Below are 27,113 nucleotides of genomic sequence, written 5' to 3' on the forward strand. Positions count from 1 at the left end.
ATCTTTTGCACCGGATCTTTTGTTTAGGCTTTTAATGAAAGCCTGTAAAGGGGCACTGTTGCTCCCCAGAAATGTTGAGATCTCCTTCTGTAGAATGCATGGCATTCACAAATGATGTGTTCCGATATTTGCTTCTCCATTTCACGGTCTACCTCGAGGTGATATCTCAGGGGACAATGCCCTCGAAAATATAGCAAGCCCGAATGTCGTTCTCATTAAAGTTGAGAGGCCGCATCGAGAGCTTCTTCTCGGGAATGAGAAACTTAAAAGATTGAAAAGGTTAACTCTCATTGGGATTTCAATTCTTCTAAGTACGAGTACTGTATAATTTCTTTAATACCGAATAAACACGAAATGAACTATATAATTGTACATTTTGCCATACATATATCTGTATCTCTATGTGTAGATATCTGTATGTACTGTATGTATATAAGCAGCGAATCACATGTACCTTTGTTATGATCGAAATTGAATTGGAATACTAGTGTGTATTTGTGTGTGTGTATGTTTAGAAACTTGGCCCAAATGCTCGACGCATATCTTCGCTAATAAACAGTCCAAAGTCCGTATCCTTGGCCCGATAGGGATGCTGTGTGCAATATGTCTGGAAGATATGTCGCAGGATGCGGCTGCCCTGCAGCTCGATCTCACTACGCTTCTGGCTGCCGGTGGGCCCCAGTTCCAGATGCGCTAACAGCCACTGGTTCTTCAACGAGCGCAGATCCTTCTCGAGGATCATCAGCTGGCTGCTGTTGCTGCCGCTGATCGGCTGAGGCACATGCAAGGGCTCTAGGGAGGCGAAAGTCTTGCGCATCTCGCTGCCCTGAAGCTGCACCCGAAGCTGGCGCTCCTGCCGCAGGGCGTGATGCAGCATGTTCAGTTCCCGGTTGCTGCTCAGAGTGGAGCTAGTCACGCAGGCGCTGTCCGCCTGCTGCTGTTCCCGCCAGTGCTGCTGGGCCTGCTCCAGGGTCGCTATCTTTTCGGCAAGCATACTGATGGTCTGGTTGAGGGCCGCCTCTTTGGAGAGCATGCACTGCTCCAGCTGTTCGGCGGTCTCGGCTATGCCAGTGAGCATGAGGCACTGCTTGCTGAGCTGCTTTTCGGCCATCTCCTTGCGTATCTGAAGCTCCGAGTAGTCCTGCTGCTTCATCTTGGCCGTGTACTTGAGAGCCTTGATCTCTTTGTCGCGCTCCCCAACCGTCAGCTCGAAGCTCTTGACATCCTCGTAGTGACGCTTCACCTGGGCGGCCCGCTCCTGAAGAGTATTGGTGGCCGGGTGGCGCACATACTCCGTGTTGACATCGGTAGACTCTAGCAGGGCGAAGAGCTCGTCCAGCTGCTCCTCCAGCAGTTGCATGCAACGCAGGCTGTAGGCATCCACTTCCTTCAGTTCGTCTGCCTCTTGGGTGGGGGCAAACTTATTGTAGTTGAGGACCAGCATTCGCCAGAGCTTTTCGTGGGCTATTCCCCCATTCGACTCCTTGCTGGCCTCGCGGGCTGTCGCGCCCAGGATGGTGATCAGTGCGCCGAGTGCCTCATTCGCCTCCAAGATGCGCTGATACCGGGCACACTGCATTCCCGTCCAGGCGGCCGTCTTGCTTCCACTCAGCTTCCGCTGCAGCTTCTTCAGCTTCTGCTTTTGGCTGCAGCTCTGCTCCATTAGCAGCTGCATACAGTGGAACGACGCGGTCTGCTCGTGCCCCAACTTGATGATCGTGTGCATCAGTCCCGCATTGGCATTCACCGCATCCAGTCCGGCCTCGTACACCTCAATCAGTGCCGCATACAGCTGCTGTTCGTCCAGCAGCTCCACCAGAGCCTGCGGCGGCATAAGGTTCTGGTGCAATGCGTTCACATAGTGCAGCACTCTCTGAATCGGTTCGCAGTTGGTGTGCTCATCCAGGTGGCCCGTCTTCAGCAGACGCACGAACTCGTCCAGCTGCTGCTCCTGGGTCTCCAGGTCACTGCGGTAGATGGCCGCATGGGTGCACAGCTCGTAGTCGCAGTGGTTGAGGCCGTGGCGAAACTGCTGGAGCACCACCTGAAGGCTCTTCAGCAGGTAGACGCACTGCGAGCGGAAGATGAAACGCTGAACTGAGTAACCCTCGAATATGGCATCCCGACCTATAGGATAATAGCCAATATACTCATTTTCTAGGAAAAAACGCTCTAATGAACACTCACCAAACTCACAGGCCGTGGGAAACTTTTCGTTGATGGCCTGGCAGACGATGGTTAGCTTCTCGTTCATTCGCTCCAGCAAGAGCATGACCAGGACCACGTCGTGCTCACCGCCGCGCAGCAGAAACTGTTCTGGGACAAAGGCCAGGACGTAGTCCAAGTGCTGACCCTGCAGGCGCAGCTCCACGGCCTTGATCTGCTGCTCCAGGGCCCGTCCGTAAGCCTTGCTTACGCTGAAGATGTGCTGATAGTCATTTTGGCTCTGGTTCGAGGCCTCCTCCTGTTGGGACTCGTTGGCGCTGCTAAAGTCCTCGATGGATAGAGTGCCGTCGGCCCTTAGTTGAAGCTGTTCTTGGAGCTGGCGGACCAGATCTCGGAACTTCATGATGGTCACGTCGCGATCGTAGAGGCTCTCCATTGCTGCGTGCTTTTGTTGGTCCAGGATCTTCACCTGACCGGCCATCTTTTCGATCTCCTCGCGCAGATCCGTCTCCAGTTCCTGGTTGCTCTCGATGAGCTGTTCCTGGATCTGTTCGAGGGCCTCCAGCTCGTTGACTTCGTCCTCCAGCAGCTTGACGCGGTCTTCCAGCTCTAATTTGAGGCTGGCCAATTGTGTGACCATGGACTCGGCTCCCAGCGAGGCGTCCACCTGCTCTTTCAGGTCCATTAGCTGTACCTCCATGTGGTCCACTCGTCGACTCAGCAGTTCCTTGATGCTCTTCAGCTCATTTATTTCCGAGTGCTTCGTCTCCAGTTCCTTGTGGGACCGCTGGGCCTGCTGCTTCTCCTGGGCCAGGGTATCCCTCAGCCGGACCACAGTCTCGCGCAGCCGCTGATTGTACTGCTCCAGACGCAGGAACTCTCCGGCGGACTGGGGAGTGCCACCGACTGCAGCTTGCTTCTCAGTCTTCTCGATGCGCTGGCCCTGCTGCTCCTCCTGCTCCGCCTTAAGGATCTCCACGTCCAGACTGAGTTCGTCGTTGCGCTCTTGCGCTATCTCCAGTTCCATTTGCAGTGTTTCCATGCGCTCCTCGGCCATCTCTTTGTCCAGCGTCAGCAGTTCTATGCTCTCGGCCACCTCGTCCAGTTCCCGCTTGTACTTAGAGACCGTGTCCTGAGCCTCGCGCAGTTCATGTCGCGATCGCTGCAGCTCCCTTTGTAGCAGCACATGCTGCGTCATAATCTGAGCTTTGAACTCCAACAGCTGGTCGTTCTGTATGCGAATCCGCTCCAGCTCCAGCAGCCTCAACTTGTCCTCGCTCTTTTGTCCCCTCAACAGCTGCAGCTCCTCACGCAGCTGTCGCAACTCCTGATTGTCCGCAGGTGGCGCCGGCGGCGTGGCCATTGTGCTGGGAGTCCGAAGGGCCGGACCTGGGATGAACTGTGGTCTCAGTATCTCCAGGAACCCGGGCTCCACAAAGGCAGATGGAGCCCCTCGCTTCACAGAGTTCGTGGGACAGATGCTGGTCTTACTGCGCTTTGGCGCCAGAGCCAGGGGCACCGGCATGGCGAGGGTCAGCTGCGCCGTGGAGCTCTGCGCCTGAGCTGTCGTCGGCTTGGGCTGACTAATCCTTGTGGGTCTCAACTGGGTGTACGAGGTGGAACGCCGCTGGTTGCATGTCATTGCCGGAGGCGTCAATTGAACGGCTGTGCTATCGCCCTTCTGGAACGGCAACTGACCAAGCGTGCTAGTGTGGAGAGGATTGGACACTGGCTTTACTTCCTGGGTAGGTTTTAGTTCCCCTTCTTCAGGCTTTACTTCCTCCTCGGCTTGTAATTGCCGACTAACGGCTGTCTCCAGCTCTGTGGACTTCTCGGGAAGCATCTGTGTTTGCTCTGAAGTTGCTAGCTTTTTGTTCTCCTCGGGCTCCATCGGATTCTAGAGATATATTAATTCTATGAATATGTTGGATTCACTCATATATTCCCATACCTTGGGAAGCTGCAATGGTTGCTGTTGTGCCGCCAAGAACTTGCCAGATGTCTTGGCCAGGGTCTGATCCTTTTGGGTTTGTCCTGGCGCCACCTTTGGCCTGTGGTGGGGCGAGGCTGAAGAGTTTTTTTGGGGGGTGGAGACCGCCTTAACTTTGCCAGATGTTGTGGCAAGCTGCTCTCGCTGGTTGTCCTGCGTAAAAATAGTACTTGAGATGCGTTTATTGTATTTTCTTTGCTTTGATTACTCACCTGCTCCTCCAGAGACCTGCCCCCACTCCTGCGCAACAGCTTGGCTCTCACCCCTTCGTTGCGTTGCATTTCATCGGTTTTCTGATTATCTGGTTCTTTCGGTTGCTCCCCAATGTTCAGCAGCAGCTGCTGGCCACGCACAAACAGACCGCAATTGCGGGGGCACTTGAAGTAGGTACTGCCTTGAAGGGTGCCATTGTTCTTTCCCAGCGGCTCGTCCAAAATCACACCGTACCACAGACCGGCGGCGAAATTCGTTCGTCCCACATAGGCCACACGGCCCTGGAGATTTTTACCCGTTACCTCAACACGCTGGCCAAGTTTTGGTTGCTTGGGGCTCATCGTACGCGGGGGCTTACGTCATTTTGTTAACTTTTAACGCCCGTACAGCGAAATGCCGGACAGCAGTTGGATGAGCGTCCAATGGCGTGCCTAATCCCAGTTAGCAGCTTGCAAACTGCACTGCGAAAACCGATGCGATGGCGAGGGCGAGTCAGCGTCAGAGTCATCATGTGTTTGTGGGCCCCACCCCAGTCGCAGAGTTTTCCACGGCGCAGACTCGAGCAGTCGCTGGGTGGTAGCTTTGGTGGTCCTCGTGTTGTGTGTCAGCACGTGGGTCGATGTGAACGTAACTGGTAACGGATAATTTTGCAAAGGTTTCAATCGCTACTCATTTTTGTAAGCCCGTCGGCTAATCCGGACGGCGGCCGCCGCACATACTACACGTAGGCTCTGGTCGCCGTGCCACTTTATGATGTATCATCAGCACCGAGACCACTATGTCTCTATGACAAGAAACGCAAAGTTTGTCTCTCTCATTCTTTGCGTGAATCGAAACGGTGTAATTCGAAAAACTAGGGTACCGATGCTCACACTCGCACACAAATTTGGACATCTGTCTTTTGCGTGGAACGCTCTGGTCAACGTGATCGGTGCCAGGAGACTTACACTCCCAAAAGTGGAATTTATTCTCTTCTTCGCGTTCATGAGCCCTAATTGGAACCCTCTGGTCAACGTTATCGGTGCCAAGAGACTTACACTTCCGCAATTTGGATTTCTTCCCTTCTTCGCGTTCATGAGCCCTAATTGAAAACCTCTGGTCAACGTTATCGGTGCCAAGAGACTTACACTCCCGCAATTTGGATTTCTTCTTTTCTTCGCGTTCATGAGCCATATTTAAATAGTGCTGATCAATTTGATCAGTGTTCCCCAAGTTGAAAGTCATCTTCTGGGACAACGTCTCATTGGGATTATTGACTGGTTCGGATTTCTTCTTTTCTACGCGTTCATGAGCCATATTTAAATAGTGCTGACCAACTTGATCAGTGTTCCCCAAGTTGAAAGTCATCTTCTGGGCCAACGTCTCATTGGGATTATTGACTGGTTGCAGGTCCTTAGTCACTCCTCGCTTGCAATACGGACACATTCCGATTATTTCCATAGGCATCATTATGTAGAATAATTGTTGAGATGCTTTCGATTCGTAGTATAAAGTAGAATGCTAGAAACTGTTCCACAAAGGTTGACTTGTGGAGGTTTGTAGGTAAGGTTACTGGGTCTATAATTTCTTCGTGTACTTGTAGCTAAATCTAATATGTAGAAAAGGCTACTTTGTCCTGCACTTGTTACGGGAATTTAAATGTACCAGTATTAACTTTTAACTGATAATTTAATAAGAACTTTTAATTTGTGATCTATTTACAAATTTAAATATTCAATGCCTTCGCTGAGGACATAAACATACTATAATTATTTCTGATTTACACTTTAAGGGAATCCTGAAATTATTGCCTAATGGTTTGGGTTGTGCCTTTTGTTTAATACGTGTTTCCGCTGATGTTTATTTATATATACATATACGATATATACACATATATGTACATATATGTTCCATCTAGAAGACGTTGCGACAAATGGGGCATGTGGACTTGCTGCTGGTGGTGAACCATTTGTACTGTGAGAAAAGGAGACATGTTTTGCTTTAGAACGGAGCGAGAAACGTGATTCGGTTATGCTCACCAAGCATGGGCCGTGGAACTTCTTCTTGCAGGTTTTGCACGTGAGCTTCGGCAGCTGGCAAGTGTCCTGGTGGATGACGGTATAGCACACATAGCACTCCTCCACGCCCTCAAACTTCTTGTCCAGATTGTTCTTCCACATGGTGAGGCCATCATAGATGGTACCATTCTACGGGGCATATCAAATACGATGCCTAAGTGCTATAAACTATATGAACTTTTCTCGCAAAACCAACCTGGTGTGTCAGAAAGATGGTCAGCTGCATGCCCACATTGCGCGAGGAGGCTCGCCCACCAATCTGCTTGCCGCACTCAACCTTCACGGCGCCGAGAGGATAATTGGGAGCCAGAGTAATGACCAATTCCATGCGCGCCTCATCAATAGCATAGACAGCCAGCACTTCGCGGGTAGACGCGTGAACTGTCACCTGCAAACGTTTTAAATTTTTACATTTAGTTAATAGGAGCTAGGGATCATAGACATCTTTGCTGTTTAGCGCATTCAACAAACAACCACAAAATATTTATTCTCAACAAAAGTAAACCAAGATGATTCCTCTAGAGATCTTTCGCAGCATTGTAATCGTTCTACTGTTGATCAGCATCGCTGTGACATTTTTGCTGCGCATGAATACCGACGAGGAGGTGTAAGACCACCACAACGACTAATCACAGACCAACAAATCCGAACGAATCGTATCAAACCACACCTGCATATTCTCGTGCTTCTCCTTGCGATTGGCGATTGCCTTCAACTCCTCGCTACAGATCAGCGAGCTCACATAGTTGGTGGTGAGGTTGTCCACAAAGTTCTTCTGCCTAGACTGAGAGGTGTTCCACCATTTTCGCACGACGGCCGGAAGTTTGCGCAGCACTTCGGAGTACAGGTGGCACACATAGCGCTCCAGGGGCAGTTGGCGATCTGTTGGGAGTGAGAAACAAAGAAGAAGTCAAGACATGCCAGAGCTGGATTTCGGCAAAGGAAAAGCACACACAAGTCATTCGTTCCGTCAGTTCATAGAAAACCGTAAAACATAGCACACATAATTTCCTTTCAATATTTTTTTTTTATTTTTTTTGTTTTTTTTTGTTCGGAAAAATGTCAAAAAATCCTATCAATTTCAAGGAGCTGCCCGTGCAGCCACCGCGCGGCTTCAAGCTGGAGAGCGAAAAGCAGACCGTCGCGGAGGCGCTAAATTTCATGAAGCTGGCTTGCATGCATCAGCCAGAGGAAGCCCAGAAGCCCAAGGATCCCGAGGGTCCCACAGTGGCCGACGAACTAAATGCTCGCCTGGCCATGGTCCATGTGCGCGAGAGCCGTGCCAAGCGCATCAAGCGTCTGGTCAAGTTTCCCACAATCGAGCAACAAGCATTGTACAAGTTCATCTGCGTCTGTCCCCGATACCATCCCTGTTACGGACCCTGCCAGCACACAGGCCAGATCATCATCGACCGCGATGTGCTGTCGCGCGAGGAGCACATCTGTTTTTTGGCCACACCCAAGAAGGACCCGCTCTCACCGCAGCTACTTAAGCAGCCGATTTACTACACCAAAAAGTACTACATGCCTACGTGCACGGCCCGCATTGAACGCCTGGCCGATCCCCTGCCGGTCCGTGTCAAGGACACGATCAGGATCTATAAGAATGTTCTTGAGCCCCGCCAATTGACCGCCCTGCAGAACCAGATGAAGCCCAAGCCGCCCATCGAGGTGATGACCATGGAAAGGGCCCTGGAGTACTTGGAGGAGGAGATGCGGCAACAGCGAACAGCCAAGCAACTGCATCGCCGACGCTGCAAGAGCCTGAAGAAGCGAATCGTCGTGCGTCAACGCAACCAGATGTCGAAGATCGTATGCGGGTTGTTCGAGGAGATGAAGGAATTTCTACTCAACGATCAGTATATCGTTGATGAAAACTCACCACTCTGTGCTGTGATACTGGACAAGATAAGAGAGTTTACTGGTGAGTTATAGGATATTTAAAGTGGTTAGAAAATTCAAATACCACTATATATATTCGTTCCTTGCAGACCAAGAGTTCTACACAACCAGTAACCTGCGCGAATATCAGAAGATATTGGCCAACAATCTAACCGTTTGGGTCAACAAGTTCATCTCTAACTTGAACATTTACATGGCCCCACAACAGATCCCCGTCGAGCGACAGATGATGGCCGACGCAGATCCGGAACAGTTTGTGCCTGTGTCAGACTACATTTCGCTGTCCGAACAACAGGAAGAGATGACCCACGACACCGGTCATATTGGCTACGACTTTGAGGACTATGTCAACGAGGACTATTTGACTGACGTACTCACAGCAGCCGATACCGCCTCTGGCATTTCACTGACAAGAGCCGATTAATCAGTTCGGTGTAGCTTACCCTTCAGTTGAGACCAAGTCAGCTCCTTGAAGACACCGTTGCTGTGGACCTTGGCGCCATGATTCTTTAGTAAGTCCACTGGCATCGCACGGAAGAGAAAGTGCAGAAAATTCTATAGTGTACAGACCCAAAAATTACGTGTTACTCGCAAAATCAATAGTATCAATAAATATTAAATTGTATCCAACCTCTTCGTGTCGGTTATCGTTCAGCCAATTGGTGTAGACTGCACGCAATGCCACTGGGGACTTGGCACAGACATTGATAATGCAATCCCACAGGAGCAAGTAGCTGAGGGCATCGTGTCTGTCAATGGGCTCTAAATGATCCAGTTCCGTCAACTTGAAGCTGAACTCCTCAACATATTTCCTGGTCAGGGCCTCGTAGCGGGTCAGGTAGTCCTCGAAGCGATTGAGGAAGTGCCACTTGGAGATCGTCGAAGAGGCATCCAGGCTCTCGCTTTCCCGCTCATTCAATTCAATGTCATCAACCACAAAGTGCTGGGTTAGCTGCTTAATTCCATTGACGGCACTGATGCGCACCGAGTATTGTGAATTGTGGAGCTGCTTGAAGAGGAAATTGCACAGATGGTCCAGGGTGATTTTACTATTGGCCTTGCAAAACTGAAAGGAGAAAAAGGGGACTGTAGAAGTACATTATAAACGAGCGGGAACGTTTTATACCCAGTACTCATTCAGTATATACATGTTCTAATTACAGCACTTCGTCCACACTAGTTTCACAAAATGAATTATTTTAGAATGATCTGGTTCAATTCTTCCCGCTTTTTATTCCGCTATATCTGTCCCTCTCTGTTTCATTTCTCACACCAACACCAGACGTTGTATCTCGCTCCCCACCGCCAAGAGGCAAACACTCCACGAGGAAGAGTGTGTGAGAAATAGAGAGAATGATTTGATCTTCTGCCATTAGTATAATAATGATCCGATCCGGACCAGATTCTGCAATCTCATGGATATGGTCATTAAATCTGGGTTTGGTGTGATAAAACAGGAGTCTGCACACAAAATTTGGTTGCTTTAGCTCTTGTAGTCTCTGAGACAGACTATTGATGCTGATCAAGACCATATATGTATACTTTATGCGGTTGGAAACGCTTCTTTCTGGGTGTTACACACATCCGCATTCACCACAAATCTAATATATCCATAAACTCTTCGAGTACCGGGTACATAAAAAACATTATTTTCTTTATACCGCATAAACGAAACCGTAATCCAGAAGCTCCAGAGTGGGTGTTAAACGTTCCAGCAACGCCTTGTAGCACGTCTGAATACCGCTCTCCACATTCGTCTCATGCGTTAGATGATAGTACGACTTGAAGAGCACCACATTTACTTCCTTAGCGAACACCGAATCCCATTCGTCCACCATATTCTTGAGAACTTCCGTGGAGCTCTTTTGCTTCTCAGTGCGTATAAAGCTAATCAGGGCGGCAAACAATTGATAAACGGCCACAATGAATAAGGAAGTCTGCAAAACAGAGATACAAATTTGCCAAAATGAATCTAAATTCAACAAAAAAGATACCAGTAAACGCACCTTTGGATCATTGTAATGTGCCATGGATTTTGAGACAGTCAACACCCAAGAGCTGAGGCCAATGCGTATGGCATCCCAGTTCTTGATGCTCAGCTCGTAGGGAAAACGATTCAGTACCTGTGTGAGGAGTTTTATAAACTCCACAGTGTTCAGAACAGATTCGTAGGGCTGCTTGAGTAATTCCCTGGAAGATAGAAGGATTATGTGCATTAGAAGATTAAAACTAAGCAAAGTTTAAATACCCACTTACACATTGTAATGGAGCAGATCCTTTTGGTTGGCCTGCTTCTCTCCAACGCTGGTCATGAACTGAACTGCTGACGCAATAATATTCCGATCCGTTTGCTCATTCACCTCACCCTCGAAATTGTTCAAAAGCAGGCAGTGAAAGACGGCTGCCTTCACCCATAAGTTCTCTGGTTCCGTCCGCATTATAGCCGAGCTCAGACCAATGGCCTTCTGCGAGAGCTTGGGCAAGAGATACTGCAATAAAGTGTTTTTTTTTATGGACTTCCCCTTGGTATAATTCAATTTTCTCACCTGAAGTGACATCACGTATGCTTTAAGGGCTCCCTGGGTTACCAGCAGCTCAGCCAGATCCTCGTGCAGCAGAATGGTGGCACTTTCCTCGAAGGCCGCGTACTGCGGACAGAAAGTCAGATAGCCCAAGAGACGACAATCAATCACACTCGATTGCTGCGCTGCTGCCAGCTCCAGCCGCTGCTTGACTATGCCAACCAATTCGCTGCTGTTCCCCATAAAGCTGTGGACCTTCTCTGACAGAAACAGCACCAGCTCCTCGGCCGAGGACTCCAGTTGTGAAACCTCCATCCAACTCTCGGCAGCTCCTGCCACTCGTATGCACTGCAGGAGCTCTGATATCAAGCACTCGCTCCATTTCTTAAGAACATCGGCATTGGGATCACAGTAGTCCTCGGTGAGTTCGTCGTCGGCCTCGTCTGTAACTTGAGGTGGAGGGAATTGATACACGAGCTTGTACAGTGTGGAAAAGTTTATCGTGGTTCGCTGCAGTAGGGGAACAATTTCCTCCTTCTCCATGGAGGAACTTTCGAAGGCAACGCCTGCACTGACGGATCCTTCCAGGGCCTCCAGAAACACACAATGGTTCTCGAATTTTATAACCCTTTCCGCGGTTTTCAAGGGAGAAGTGAGTAGAGCCAGAATGGTTTCATCCACGTGGGCCAAACGCTTCTCTTCATCCTCTATATTCTCGGTAGAGCAGATCACAAACTTGGCCATTGCCTCGGCCATGCCGTCCAGGTTGTCGGCCTTCAGTTCGCAGGCGTTGGCCAGATCTTCAACGATTTTTGCACAACTTTTCAGCATGCCGTCGTCGATCTGAATATCCTTGCTGGACAGAGCATCCTGCCAGCAAGTGGTAATCTCCCACAGCGTGTCCTCCGAAAGATAATCTTCGGGACGATGCTCCAAGCTGAACTTGTACAGCTTCAGGAAGATCTGCTGACGCACATCTAGCGAGGAGTTGTCATTGCCACAAATCACTGGCATAATCTGAGCAATAAAGCTGCCGCAGACTTCCACCATATCATTGGTCAACGGCTGCTCCAGTGGCCCGCACATGGCCAGCAGTATTTTATCCACAGTCGCAGCATTAATGAGAATATCGCCCGAGTCCGTTTGGAAGAAGCATTTGTGTAGCAGATTAAGCTTCTCCCGATTGTTGTCCACGACAACTTCTTCTGCGATGCGTGCAATGACAGCACACGTTTCCGGACTGCTGAGCATTTGCCGCACAGCAGGTTCCGTGCACAGCGGATATGAGAGCAGACGATGGAGTAGCAGGTTCTGCACGCGATGTTGTGGAAGCTAGAAGTACAGATGGGAGTACATTTAATTGTTAATTAACTTGTCAATTTGCATCGTTGTTGCTTCCCACCTTCAAGAGCGTCTTTTCAATGTACTCAAAGCGCTGTTCCGCCGACAGCAGTGGCAGAATCTCGAACACGATCTCCACCACAGACTCGCTGGCCTCGTCGTTCAAGTGTCCCAGCAGGGCCACAAATTTATCCAAAGTCTCGCTTAGTTCTGTCAAGTCTGTGAGGCTCTTGTAGAACTGGGCATCCGAGAACATTTTGGTGAGGGTGCGAACTTGTTCGACGTAACGCGAGGAGGAGTCACCGACGGCACTGGCCTTGTCCAGGCAAATCCTCACTAGCTTCACAACCAATTGCTTGAGCTCGTTCTGTATGAACGCCGCCGACTCTTGGGCTCTTTTAACTGGCGTGGATGGCAACTCCTTTGGAATCGTTTCACCATCCTCTACCGCAAACTTGACGCTCGGCGACTCCAGGCTGGGATTGGCCATATGTAGGTCCTGTACCAGAAGCAAGACATGGGAAAGCAGCTGCTCCTCCACCTGCTCGGCAGCCAAGTCTTGGGTGACCAGCTCAAAGATGCGTGTCCAGAACTGGTTCAGCAATTTGGCATACAAAGCACCATGGTCCAGGCCGTTGTTGATCTGGCGATCCCAGAAGGCAACCAGGGCAGAGCTATGCTGGAAAAAGTTCTTTACATGTGCACTCTCGCTCTTCAGCAGCCATCCAATGGGCTCCAGCAGATTTCTTTGAAGCAGCCCACACACGAATTCGTCCACCTTCGCATCCCGCTCTTTGCTGTTGTTGATCTGCTGAAGCAGGAAGCGCAGGCACTCGAAGTACGAATTATGGATAACAGTGCAATCAGATTTGGACAGCGGTGGATCAAACTTCTCTGTGATGGCCAGCTTCATGTCGTCGAAGAAGCGCTGATAAAACTCGTAGATATCCACATCCTGGAGACTGCCTGGTGTAATCTTGGACAGAAAGGGTAGCAGATTCGGGCAGATGGCCTGGGCATTGCGATTGAAGGCATTGCGCAGCAGAGACGACAGCTTGGGCAGCAGAGCCTTGCGAATGTTCAGCGGCACATACCTGAAGAGCAGTCGAAACGGATTAGACTCTGTTGGAATCGATGGAAAGGTACTATCTTACCAATCTTCAAAGTTGCTTTGCAGCAGCAAGACGCATCCCCAGATGTGGGGAGCCACAACTGGATCGGCTTCGTCTATAAACTGAAAGCTCAGTGTAATCACTTGCGTCTTTTGAGGAGTAATCACGTCCAAAAGGGCCACCGACTGCAGCACATGATAGATGCATTCAAACCAGGCCGCTCTAGAGGAGTTTGAATGGTTTTTAATGACTTACAATTAACATAAAAATGATTTACATACTTGATAGGGGGAACCTTGTGCTTGGCATAGCTCCAGAACTTCTGATGAGCCACCAGAGAGGCGAAACCCTCCTTTACTTGGCTGAGATCCTCTGTCAGTGCAGTTTGCTCCATAAAGAAGGAGAGAAGTTTTAGGCTGCAGATCATAACGCGCTGGTACTTTTGTTCGGCCTCCTCGGGGGTAAGGTTCTTCCCCAGCGATAGAGTGGCTGGCGTGTGGAAGGTTAGGTTGCGTGTGGCATACTCCAGGATCTCCGTTTGACAATGCAGGCACACCTCCTTGGTGCGATTGGCGTTGCCGGCAAAGGTGTCGCGGAATGATTGGCTGGCAATGCTGGCCGCCGGGGCATAGGTGTCAAATCGACTGGCCACCCACACGGGCACCAACAGCTTCAGATACGGAGCCATGGCTCGCTTGCACTTTGACATGAGCAGCTGCAGCACCGTCTGGCAGAGCTCCCGCACATTGTGCTCCGGGTCGCTGGCCAGATTGTGGTAGTATTTCGGCCACAGCGGCAGAATGTTCTTTAGGGTGTCGAGGTCCGACACCTCAATGAATTCCTGAATCTCCTGCAAAGCCTTCTTCTTGGTCATGGGATCCTTTTTGGACAGTTTGCGTAATATAATTTGGGTCTGTGGGCTTATATTGGCATCGAAGCTATCTGGCATTTGCTCTGTATTGGCGAAGCCCGGAGCGAAGGGCACCAGACCTCCGCCATCAGCCTGCGCCGAGAAACCCACGAATATGGGTGTGTTGCTGCCAAGCAGCTCGGCCGTCCGACTGCTGCTCGATGGCTATCGTCGGGGAGGTGAGGCATGTTATATTTTTGATATTATATATTAATACTGCGTCTTACTTTGGCATTGTTTTTGGTGCGCGGCGCTTGTTTGGTCTTTCCACCCATTGCAAAATTTATTAGAACAGTGTTGTGAAAATAGCTTTGTTATGTTTATGTTCGATAACACGTGGCACGCCAGTGCTGCACAAATCTTTTGGCCGATAAATTATGCTCGTTTGGCGGTAAATCAGTAAAGCCAGATATAAAAACCTCATGGGAGCAGCATGCAGTGTGAGCGAGAGCAATATACTGCTCAGCTTAGGTTTTCAGCCGATTTGGACGCAGTGCAGCAGCAGAGAGCCGATGAATTCGTACTCAGGAATGGTAAGAATCTAGTTGAAAAGTTTTTATATATAGACTTAAAAAGGACAAACACAAAACAAACCTATTCATATTATCCAGAAAGCAATTTCACTTGTTAATGAAATCTAAAAAATTTTATTTTCTGCAGCCCTCTTGTCTCATATTTGGCGTGAAAACGGCTGATTTCACAACACTGTTGCGCGATCAGCTGTGCCGCCGATAGTTCTTCTTCTATTTAGCCGCACGTGTTGCAGTTGTTTTCAATTTTCAATTATGTCCAAATTTCTATCCTATTATAATCTCTTCCCCATACCGGACCCCAAGGAGTTCCTGGGCCTGGCCGCAGATAGAGAAAAGGGCAACGTGGTAACCACCCTGGCACGCAATGTGGTGGTAGTCCTAAACGTAAGTTTCGATAATCAAAATTCAAACCAAAGAAATTGATTTTATTGGAATTGACATGGTTATCCTTGCAGATAAGCACACAAAAGCAGTTGTTGAGCTGGTCATTGCCGGAGAAACTGTCGGCTAAAGTGATATACGATGCTAGCAGCCAGCACTATGTCGGAGTTTTTGGAAATCATTCGATCCGCCTTTGGGATGTGGACACTGCCGACGTCTCCAAGTGCAAGAAGCTAAAGGTATTTGGGAACAAGTCCATCCAATCATATGTATATACAACACATTTTATACGCTTACAGTTCCAAAAAAGCATTTCCCATTTGGTGGAAACAGAGCAAGAGGCCCTGGTCCTCTATAGCGATGGTGTCTGCCAAACCCTCTCCCAGGCCCTGGCTTCGCGCAAGGATCAGAAAGAGGATACGGCCGAGCAGCTGGCCCTGGCTGCCAGCAAGGCCGTGAGCAAGCCCACTGTGTACACAATGCCGCAGGGCCAACAGGTGCTCACATATTTCGAAGAAACCAAAGCCACGGGCGTACTTCAACTCATCCGCATTTCACTGGCCACCTCCAACAGGCGGGAATACACCATTGAAAGGGATGCGGTGAGGCTTAGCGGCTATGCAGTTGTTGAAGGCGATACTGCTCCGCAAATGCTGACCATTTGTGAGTAGTACATTATACATTTAAGAATCTGTTTTAAGCCGAACATTCCCAGGGTCCGACAAGCGCATCTTCATGCTAAATCTCGCCGAACGCACTTCAGAAAGATCCCCCGGTCAATACGTGTCCGTGCTGGCTGATCTGAACGTAGAAAAGAAGCTGTCGGTGCACGGCGTCTCGCGCAACTTTGCGGCCATCTATGGCGCCAACTATGGCCAGGAGGGTGCCTCGCTCCTGGTCTACAACACCCAGTTCAAGGTGGTCAATGCCAAGCAGTACTTCAAGATGTATCTGGACTTCTCCCGCTTGTGGGCACGCGATGAGCACATCCTCCTGGCCATGGGCCAAAACATAGCTGCCGTTCGGTACCGCATGAGCAGTGAAATACTCGTGGACATGCTGGGCTCCCAGTCAAACGAGACGCAATTGCACACAATTGAGCTGGACCACATCAACGAGGAAGACGCTCTAGAATCGGTCATCAAGTTTGCTGGAAACAAGAAGCACCAACAAAGCTATGGTAAGATAAAGGCCCATCTTAAGCAGGTGCCTCCAGTGGAAATGTCGCTAGCTGATGGCAGACACGTGGCCTACGATCCTCCGCAGTTGTTCGAGCAGGAGATGAGCGAGCTCATCAAGCAGCATGTTCATGGCGAGCTATTGAACTGCGAAAATGGTCTGGACGGTGTGAGCGTTACCTTGATGACAAACTATTTCGATAAGGGGCCAAAGAACACGGCGGTGCAGGCCTTGGTGCGGCAGCTGGAGCGGAGCGGAGCCGGCGAGGAGGAGATTATAGAGAAGATGTTGACCTTGTTCATCAAGACCAACAATACAGAGCATGTCCTAATGTGCCTGAGACGTTACAGCAATATATCGGAGAAAATGCTGGTCTGGTCCTTACGCTACGCCCTGGATAACACACCAAATCCCACTAGGATCAATGGCCACTCGAAGGGAGAGCCCATGGAAACAAATCAGACCAGCAATGACCAGCTCCTGAATGCAGTGCTGGCCTGCAACTTCGACCCGAGCGCCATTGAGCCGCATCTGCAGGAGCGTCTGCAGATCACACATGTCCAGCATCTGCTGAATCACCTTTATCTTCTGGCCAGTGAGCCCACCGCCCAACTAGAGGAGCGACCCAATCGAGAGGCCTCGCTGGTCCAAACAGAATCCCAAGCCTTGCAATGGTTTGGCTCACTCCTCACATCCCACTTTACCGTTCTGACCATCTCAAAAGATGAACAGGTGCTGGATATCCTAACCAAATGGTCGGATCTCCTCTCCTTCTACCGGGACAGCTTATGCGATATGGCGGCGCTTCTACCGCTCCTCACAAAGATTGTGGAGAGGCGCGAGACGCAGTCCATGTATTCCACTGCCTGGTACGGCGTCGAGGAGGTTGTCTTATACTAGGACGCAGACAGAGATGCATCATGGTTCTCCCCTAACGTTGTTTCTTAGTGCATAAGCTAAATAAATGTAGAATTGACAAGAAAAACGATCAACTGGAATTTAATCAAGATTTGTGTCGGAAGAGAAGGAAAATGTGTAGTCCCAATCGGAGTCCCAGAGAGGTCTTAACGACTGCGATTTGATGTAGATTTAAGTCTGGTTGTGCTATCTACCATTACCTTCATTTGTGGTCCCTGAAAACGACATTAACTGACCACAAAACTATCTGCTTACAAGTATCTTCCATTATAAAACTGTACCATCTGCCATCCGCAGATTAATACGAAAACTTTTCCATCAATCGCTAACGATGCGAGCACATGCGACCGACCGACCGTCCATTGGCCATCACTCCTTGGCCCCCATTTGACCAGCAGCAGCAGCAGCACAATGACAAAACCACTTGGCTCAAGTCCATACAGCTCCAGGTACTAGCTGCAGCCTCTTTACCACTTTCTCTGCGCCTTTCTCGAATCAATCTCGACTCGACGCGAACCACTTGAGAGCGATGACCAGCCAAATAAAAAGAAAAAAAGAGGAGAAATATAACGAATGAGTTGAGTCGACGCTTTTAAAAATAGCCCCCTCTCTACGACTGATTCAATTTGGGTGTTTTGATTAGAGCGTGGGCTTTGACTCAGTCTGGGGATAGGTCTGAGGTACTGCTTCTGGTTCTGAGCATGAATTTGGTAGTGGTTCTGGGCAAGCAACTCTTAATGGCATTAGAATCGCGGCCGCGTCCATTCAAATTACATGCGACTTAAAAGCATCTTATTGTGCGTCTTGTGTTCTCTCTATTTCTTTTGATTGTAAGCTGGAGATTTATCGCGTGCTCAAAGGGGAGCTTGAAGGAATTGGGGGAGGAGGGGAGAGTAGGGAGAAAAACCTGCTTGTAACGTCATAAAATCGAGATAAATTATTTAATTTTCGATTTCCTAAAACCATTAAGCAAAAGGCAGAAGAGCCCAGACGCCTAGCTGCCCCATGACCAAGACCAAGTACCCCTACCCCTACGCCAACCCCAGCCCCAGCCCCAACCCCAACCCATGTCCATGGCCGGTCCGAGAGCAAGTTGCCAAGTCATACCAAGCGACACAATCACAATCTGTTGGCCCTTATATAAAAGGTTCCCTATGTAATACATACGAGCATAGGGAACATACATACAATAATGAAGGTTTGCTGTTGATGCTGCGCTGCCTCTGTTGACCGCTTGGCTGCTGCTGCATCCATGGCGGAGGCGAAGCAAAGGATATACTAGTAGATACAGATACATACATGCATACGCCTACCTGTGCGCAGGTAGCCGCAGCCGCAGCCAGAGCTACAGCTACAGCCACCACCAGAGCCGCACAACCGGGCAGGTAAAAGCAAGCAACTCTTTGCCAGAGCAAACACAGTGCCGCAGATACACGGATACACCAGACCGACAGAGACAGCGACAGCGGCAGCGACAGATACAGATGCGCGTTACTTGTTGCAAACAAACGTTAAGAGATGGGGTACGGGTACGCCAACTACTCCAACGACACGCTACCCCCATGCTGGGCACTGGGCACAGGCACGGGCACCACCTTCCTCCATCCAGGCACATTTAGCAGCGTCATGATCATCAGGGCCCAGGGACTGGACGGTACGGTAACCGGGCCGGTCCGTATGGGGTTCGAGATTGGTGCTGAGTTTGCTTCTGAAGGTCTAAGATGTGGAAAATCACTGGGAAATCATAGCTCCTAATATATCTGAACAATGCATCGGATATATCTGTATTTAAAAATATATATTTCAGCAAACATTTATATGGAAAGATACTCAAACAAAGAGCAATTCCTATGGGAATATCATACTTTCTCCATCATACTAACAAAGATCGTTTAATATCAGAGTTCGATCCAAAAGAAATCTATATCGATAAGAGTAAAATAATGAAACATTTCTATGGGTATGATGGATATGATTTTATAGATGGAGGTTATAGGAGGTACATATGCATCACTTTTTTACCAAGAGAACTTACTGGAAGCATTCCCCTCACAACAAAATCACTGCTTACGAAATCACCTGTGATTTCAGTGGCAATATCCCAGCCCTGGACGGATTGCAGCTGCCTGTAAGCTGAAACGAGTGACTTGCCACTTGGCTCTTGGCTCTGACTCTCTGGGACTCTTGCATCCTTTGTCCGTTCCTTTGAAATGTTACTCATTTTGGTTATTTTTTCTTTCGTCACACACAAACAGCAACGAGAAGTACAACATCTATAGAGCTGATCTGTGTATGCATGTTGGGCCCACTCTTTCTTTTCGTTTTTTCTGTTCCTTTTTCTTTTTTGATTTTTTTTTTAAACGACAAACCGGCCGGCATTATTTTTAGAATTTTTCAGTCAAACTTGTTACCAGGCTGAGGCTGGGGCTGGGGCTGAGGCTGGGGCGAAACTGGCTCCAAAGCAGCAGCCATCCAGCAAGCAAAAATGCAATGATCTTGTTCTCATTCCAGTGCCTTTTGTCTCCCCCTTGACACAAACCAAAAGGTAACTTTGTCTCTGCCTCTGCTGCCACTCTCTCTGGTGGGAGGGGGAGGGGGTATGGGTATCTCTGCATCAGTATCTGTGTAGTATCTCTGAAGCTGTGTATCTGCATCTGTGTCTGTGCCTGTGTCTGTCTGTGACTCGGCATTGTTACTGTTCTCTGACTTTTTAATGCCCAAAACCCGACAGCAACGAAACAAAAAAATTGTATCGATCTTGGCCATTTGCCGGTTGAACTTCGGGCCGGGGCCCCGCCGATCCACCTTTTGTGTTCTGTTCTGTTCTGTGCTTTGCTGTTCTGTTCTGCTCCGAGCCCGTACGCTTTTGCCCGTCTCTTCCACGCAGCATCATCATGGCCATCCATCCAGCAGCAACAGCACCATCCACGATTCACCAGCCACCAGCCACCATCCGCCGATGCCAATGCCGATGCCGGTGCCGAACAGGGGGGTACAGTTTCGCCTCGAACTGAAAAGTTATCATTTTATTCTCTCTTTTCGGTTGACTGTCGGTTTGGTGGCTTTCTTTGGGGGCTCTGTTTCTGGCTCTGGCTCCGGCTCTGCTCTCGACGCTGCTTAATTTATTTTTATTTTCATTTCATTAATTTGATTTTTGTTTTTAATTGAACGACGCTTCGTTCTCGTTCTCATTCTGGTTCTGTTTCTTCTCCACCATCCCCGCCATCAGATTATTGACTTTTTTGGGTTTTTTTCTACTTCTACACCTTCGCTTATATGTATGTATACTCCCCATAGCATATCTGTTCTGTATCTGCATCTGTGGAGGAGATTATTCAAAATGGGAATAGGCAAAAGCCTTTGTTTGAGCCAAAACATGTTTGGTTTAATGAGTTTTTATTAGTTCTGGCTGTGGCTCAATAAAGCCAATAGAATAGACCCCAAGAGCGGGGCAATATGGTCCAAGCCAGGTCCATTGGCTATGCGTATTGGCTTAGACGGGGGGTAAATTATTGTCTCCCCAGGGGCTTGGCTAGTTAGGATAACTGGTTTCCGCTGGCATATGCTTATTACCCCGGCCATTTGGAACTCTCGCGGACAATGGCTCTGGCAGGTCTTTGAATTGTGAAATGATCTGGAAACCGATAGATAGATAGACAGATAAAGCTCAAAGAGAATGGACCATGGTAACACATTTAACATGGCTTTAAGCTCTTAAGGAACTTGATTCAACAATAGCATTATCGATTTGAACTTCCATTCAGTTGCTAAGGGTATATTTTAATGTAAATTCGGTTCATTCATTATGGATTGTATAAGGGATATATGCATATGCAAAACTTTACTTGGGGAGAGGAAAAAGCTTCCACTGTAGGTTTTATACGGGTTTTATAAAGGTTTACCCAACCCCAATTCATCAATCCTTTTGGTCAGCTCAAGATCATCCAACTTCATCAATAAGCTGTCAGAGAGAGATACGCCCAGAACCTCACACTTTCCCACAATTGCCGCCACACTGAAAGGCAAACACAAGACTTTTGACATATTTGAATATATCCATATCTGTATATAGGCATAAAGAGTCAAATATTTTCTCTGCACGTTGTTCCCAGGCAATGCGAGCCGGCAACGGAGATACCTACGAGTATACACATAAATAAACCTCGACTCATCTCGCGTTTGCTTGGCGGGCAGACAGACAAATCGGGCGGTGGAAGGGGCAACGGGGAATCGGGGGGTCGAAACGTTGGCAAACAATGCAAATTTGTAGGCAGAAATAGAAAGAAGAAGAAAACCCAACCTCAATGCAAGTGAGGGGTGGCTCGAAAGGGAAAGAGCGGGCGACCGACTGTCAATAGGTTAGAGACGAGGTTCGTTGCCTAAGTCTTTCGATTGCCCGCGCTTCCTCTCCGCCTAATCACTTAATCATATTTTCCAACGAAATTCGAATCCGAGCGAACGGTGGGCGAAATGTGAAAAGATATATACTATGTACAATATGTGTCAGAGTCAGAGGCTGTGGAGGCACTCAATGTTGGCTTTCTAAACACAAATTACTAGCCATATCCGCAAACAAAAAGTGACATTTCAATGTCTGACTCACCTCGAATGGAAGGAGAGTGGCTTACATTCGTATCTGTACGACTTTTTGCTTGATTATTGCGTTTTTTCTTGCCTACAATTCAAAATTCCTGGTCCTACAAGCCAACTGCAAAAAAGCGTCCCAAAAAAGCCCAGACGAAACGAAGGCAATTTGATCTTTAAATTTAAGCACGTTTAAATCAAAAGAGCAACGGACACAACTACACATGGGATATACTCGTATCTCGGTTTAAAGACTCAAAGCCTTGCGTGCCTGGGCCTTGTACATGATATATACACATATACATATACATACATATCACTTAAACATACGTACATACATATATACCAGATATATGTTTATACATATATATATATATAGACTTCAATCCCACACAAACAACAAAAGAGTTGGAGGCCCCCACAGCAAAAACCACTCGGATGACTTTGTGAAATTCGAAAGGCGGCAGCGTTGCCTTCACCACTCTCTGGCCCCGCCGCCCCCTCTCTTTGCCCCCTCCTCTCATCTCCTTCACTTGGCCATTATGTACTTTAAATTTAAATTCAATTGACTTCTTTTATGATGGCAAACGGGCGTCGTCGGCCACGCCAAAAACGAAAAAAACACAAAAAAAACACTGAACACTGAAGAATAAAATAAAACAGGGAGTGAAAAAAACCGAAAAAAACGTGCCAAGGCAACAGCTCACGTAGATCTCCCCAAAGGGGGGAGGGGGGCTGCTCCTCTGCTTCTCCTGGAACATATCGAGGCGATATCTGGGGGACTACGCCTCTGACATTTTGCCATTTGCCTTTGCCTGGCAACTTTAACGGCCATTTCTTTGCTTTTTGCTGTCGCTGCCACACATGCGGAGCAGCAGCAGCAGCAGCAGCAGCGGCAAGAGTCGATCCTACCTTGGTAACGTATTTTTCGTTGTTGCCTTTCTGCCAGTTTGATCTTTGCCATACAAGTGATTTTTTTGTTGTATTTTTTTGTATTCTTCTCATATTGTTGCGTGGCCATTGCGCTACAGTTGATTGTGTGCTGTACTTGGGTTCTACTGAAGGTCTCAGGGGACGTTTGGGCAAGGTATGGATTAGTAGGATGAGGGTTGATCCGAACCAGCTGGGATACTAGATCTTTGGATCTACATATGGGCAGGAAGATAATATTCCTTGTCGGCATATTCTGAAGAATACTACATATATATTATTTATAAGGGGAACCTGCAGAGATGACAGATTTAGATTCGTAATGTTGCTAAGAACTTTCTTCTTCCATTAATTTCATAGAGAACAGAACAGCATAAGGAATATGTGTACATATGTGCCATATAAATGAATAAAGCTTCGGTTCACATTCAAGACAACTCCGATTTAAAGCCTTTTACTAGCATTAGTTTTTAAGAGTTCTCCCAATTAAGTAAGTTTCTTGTAATTACCTCCACAGATTCCGCACCTGTATGCCCGTAAAGATCATTCTACCAAATGCAACCAGTATCATATCATATGTATAATTCTTATAAGGGATCCCTGTGCCGTATCAATATCTAAGATCAGCTGTTAATTTTCACACTCCCCTCCATATAGCGGAGTCTGGGGCCCGGCTAAGTCAGATGCGAAACTTTCTGCCGACCTCTTAACTCTTGATCAAGTTTCTCTTGATATTTTTCGGACTTCTTTCATTTTATTTTTGGCCATTTTTGCTCTTTTGTGGTTTCTTTTACCTTGCTTTTTTCGTTCCTCTTATTTTTTGGCAAAAGTCAACTTACCAGGCAACAAATTTGCCGAAGACAAACATGAAAAAATACATACATACTCGTACAACAACAAAAATCGGCAAGAAATCGTCCACGTTTATGTGTTTAACTGGTTTTTGGTTTGGTTTTTTTCGTTCGGTTATATCAGTCTCGAACAGGGTGTCTAACAAAATGAGAGCTTCTTAGACCAAGCCACGTAAAAGAATAGAGACGCAAGCTTAAGGGACAGATAGGTATGGGAGAATTGGGTTTGGTATCTTTGGGTTTATCAGCTGAAACAGGGTGTCTTTTACTCGAGAATGCTACTGGAAAGTACATCTCTCGAGTAATGCGTTGATATGATGCTTTTCAGTTGTTCCATCACATCGCTTTTGCCTGGCAAGCACCCTGTATGGGCATCATAATGTTAGCTTTGATAATTTCAGCTTTCGTACAATATAATTTTGAGCATTTTTCACCCGCATTGTTGAAATTCAAAATCAATAGCCATAGACCCATAGACAATCATTAGGCAACCGCTCCGGACCCGCTCTATGTACACCTTGCCGCACACACACACACAGACACACGCACACTCCAGTCGATCCGTGCGGAGAGACTTGTCGTCGGTTGCATGTGTGTGCGAGAGCTCGGCCTCTCATTTGGCGGGAAATCATGGCTCACACTCGAAAAGCAAAAACAAAAACCCGAAAATCAGGTAACAACGCTGCGGCTTCGGCATCGGCATCTGTCTGCGTCAACGTTAACGTCGCGGTCGCGGCCTGTGCGCTGTCTGCGTCGGCGTTGAGAGCGTCGGCTCTACAGGTAAGCGGGGTCGGACAGGTAAGCGATCGGATCATCGTCGTGGGCCACACCAACGCAAAGCGGCTCACACACACATAGGCCGGGCCGGAGACAGGTCTTATATACATGGCGGCATCGGTCTGCGGCTGCGTCGCTGCCGGCTGCCCGCTGCCTGCGTCGTACGTCTCAAGAAGCTGATCTGGAGCTCGTTTGTCGCATTTTACCAAAACTGAATTTAGTTTAGAAGCGTTTGGCGGCGTTGAAGGTGTGTGCAAGCAAAAGCAATCCGGTGCCGAAGCCGAAGCCAAAGACAAAGCCAAATCCAAATACTCTGGACATCTCCGGCGACACAGAGAGAAAGATATAGATAGCTACAGAGGAGCAGAGAGTCATCGTCACCTTATTACTCTGACTTAGGGTCTGTCTGTGTCAAAACTAAATGCATTTTCTAACCGAGCAAGTGTTTCGCAGTTCAAGTGTTCAATTCAATTCAGTTCAGTTCAGTTCGGATCGGATCGGAATCACGTGTGCAATCATATATGGCTTATATCATTCGTATATATCATATATGTATAAATCAACTCTACAGCTAAATTTCTCCGGCATTTTTTTGTTTTTTGTTTTTTTTTTTTTTTTTTTGTTTCTTGATTCTGTTCCAAATTTCAAATTCTCCAACCAAACCAAACTCTCTAAGTTTGTCATTTACATTCGCAGCTGTACAGGCACAAAAATCTACATAGAAGGTATGTATATTTACACTAAATCGTGAGCAAATTCTTTATACATCCGGCTCTATAAGAGAGACACACGCTTCCAGAATTTTCAATAACGTTATCGTCATCGCCAGCGAGCCTCATCTCATATGCACAGACAACTCTTGATTTTTTTTTTTTTCTGCCTCTACCTCCGACTCCGCCTCCTCGGTATTCGGTGTTCGCTGTTCGGGTCGATTCGGCCCCGTCTCTGTCACTGCAAACGTGTTTTGGGGCATATATAAATCGATTTGGTAATCAGTTTCCTATATATCTGCGAGTGTATGTATTTCCAGATTGATCTAGGCATAGGCCTACGATTTCGGCTCTTTTATTTTTATGGGCTTAATCAGCGGCGGCGGCATCGCATTTGAATATGCTGATTTATCTCTGGCCTCTCTCTCTCTCCCTCTCTCACTCGATGTGTGATTTGTTCTTGGAACTAGCCTTTAACTTGCGGTCAACTCAAGCTGGAGAATCTCTATATATGGTATGGACATTATGTTGATTCTGTAATTTGCGTCACCGGCTTCAGGGTTCGGCTTAGCTGAGAGAGAATGAGTTGGTGGAAGGGAAGGAGATTGGGTAATGGTTTTACTAGTAAGTGAGAGACAAATTGCATAGAGGGTATTGAACAATTAGGGAAAACCCAGTGATAAATCTCAACATGCTTTCAACTTCAAAGCTTCGGTTTTTTTTTAGAAGATCATCATCAGAATCACTTTAGAGAGAGATCTTCTGTTCTGCTCTCACATTTCGGCTGAGTCCAAGAATTCGATTTACATAGCACCAAAGGAATTTAGTACTTTCTTAAGTACTGCTCTAATTTTTTTGTTTGTGCAATTCTACAGTATACATTTGGTCATGACAACATTGGCTTTTGGGCCAAAGCTAGCCCGGTTGAGGCATTGTGTAAGCCGTTTTTCGAGAACCCTTCATTAAGCCTGTGAGCTCTCAACTGGATCCAGGCTGCACCTCAACCTGCGGCCCACAGTCAAGCCCCGAACCGTCTGCACTTACAGTCGACTTGACTTGAATAATATCTAATGAAATCTGCCTATGGCCTCAGACTCAGACCCATACCCAGAAGGGGACGTAAGTGGTCGGTCGGCTTGGCTACTGTCGTCATACAGACATACTTGCACATACTCATATATATGTATGTATGTACATATATTGTAGATAGCTATATCCATTGCACAATTTGAGCAGGCGGCGCGAAAGACGGCGTACAAAATAGTAAAGTGAAGTAAGACATTCAGAAAATTTGCTGCTGCCGTTGCTTTTGCTGTTGCTGCTTTTCAACATTTTCCGTCGCTTTATGTTTCAACGATTATTACAATGAGTGTTTGAGTGTGCTTGAGAGTGTGTGTGGAGTTGTAGAGTTGTGGAGTCGAGCGAGGCGCATAATTGTGGGAACTTACGTTACGGAACGATCGTCTAGCAGGCAGCAGACATGGCATAGCTATAGCTACAGCTAAGGCCAAGACAGCCATTCACTTGGCTCGGCCAAGCCCAAACCCCGGCGCTATAATGCCAATGCAGTCGAGAGTCCACCGACCAACCAGCCAACCAACCAACCACCCAATGCCTAGTACCTAGTACCCAGTTCAGTTCTGTTTGGTTAGGTTCAACGCTGTTCAACTCAGTTCAGTTCAGTTCTGTCGTCGTTTGTCGTTCCAGTTACAGTCACTTGACCAACCGAAACATTAAGAATACGAATACGAATACGAATAAGAATAAGACGCGGCGGCGGCGGCGGCGGCGGTGACGGCGGCCACTGCCACTCTTCGCCAGTTTCGTTTTGGTGGGCATAATTGTTGATCGTCGTAGCGTGCATATTTATGGGAATATTTCTCCAAGCATAAGGAAAATCATTGCAGTGCGCGCCCCTTCTTCGATATCGCTCTCCCATGGAATCCCACGACGTCTTGAAAGTTCTGGACGAACGCGCGCTCGTCCAACTTTGACCTTCTTCCAACGGCAATGCCTACCCCCGAGCTCCACTACGGT

General features: G+C 47.9%; 4 protein-coding genes across 4 annotated transcripts; 2 read left to right on the top strand and 2 right to left on the bottom strand.

The window, feature by feature from the left end:
- Positions 1–312: 312 nt before the first annotated feature.
- LOC6602413 (dynactin subunit 1) lies at positions 313–5,936 on the bottom strand. Its single transcript, XM_002027382.2, has 4 exons — positions 4,369–5,936; positions 4,118–4,309; positions 2,188–4,063; positions 313–2,127 (listed from the first exon to the last, which is right to left on the bottom strand). Exons 1-4 carry the CDS (start codon positions 4,708–4,710, stop codon positions 512–514), a joined length of 4,026 nt encoding a protein of 1,341 aa, XP_002027418.2. The 5' UTR covers positions 4,711–5,936; the 3' UTR covers positions 313–511.
- A 97-nt stretch (positions 5,937–6,033) lies between these two features.
- LOC6602418 (E3 ubiquitin-protein ligase listerin) lies at positions 6,034–14,498 on the bottom strand. The gene is made up of 14 exons (XM_026992639.1): positions 14,441–14,498; positions 13,585–14,378; positions 13,346–13,525; positions 12,253–13,285; positions 10,875–12,182; positions 10,585–10,817; positions 10,335–10,518; positions 9,990–10,265; positions 8,960–9,394; positions 8,772–8,883; positions 7,097–7,308; positions 6,623–6,814; positions 6,388–6,555; positions 6,034–6,322 (listed from the first exon to the last, which is right to left on the bottom strand). Exons 1-14 carry the CDS (start codon positions 14,486–14,488, stop codon positions 6,263–6,265), a joined length of 5,235 nt encoding a protein of 1,744 aa, XP_026848440.1. The 5' UTR covers positions 14,489–14,498; the 3' UTR covers positions 6,034–6,262.
- LOC6602416 lies at positions 7,315–8,828 on the top strand. The gene is made up of 2 exons (XM_002027385.2): positions 7,315–8,350; positions 8,418–8,828. Exons 1-2 carry the CDS (start codon positions 7,486–7,488, stop codon positions 8,750–8,752), a joined length of 1,200 nt encoding a protein of 399 aa, XP_002027421.1. The 5' UTR covers positions 7,315–7,485; the 3' UTR covers positions 8,753–8,828.
- A 485-nt stretch (positions 14,499–14,983) lies between the features above and the next one.
- Positions 14,984–17,291, top strand: LOC6602419. Its single transcript, XM_002027388.2, has 4 exons — positions 14,984–15,130; positions 15,202–15,366; positions 15,427–15,790; positions 15,843–17,291. Exons 1-4 carry the CDS (start codon positions 14,999–15,001, stop codon positions 17,204–17,206), a joined length of 2,025 nt encoding a protein of 674 aa, XP_002027424.1. The 5' UTR covers positions 14,984–14,998; the 3' UTR covers positions 17,207–17,291.
- Positions 17,292–27,113: the final 9,822 nt, after the last annotated feature.

Source organism: Drosophila persimilis, unplaced genomic scaffold (genome assembly GCF_003286085.1).
Source record: "Drosophila persimilis strain 14011-0111.01,24,50 unplaced genomic scaffold, DperRS2 tig00000780-arrow-arrow-pilon, whole genome shotgun sequence".
NCBI lineage: Eukaryota > Metazoa > Arthropoda > Insecta > Diptera > Drosophilidae > Drosophila > Drosophila persimilis.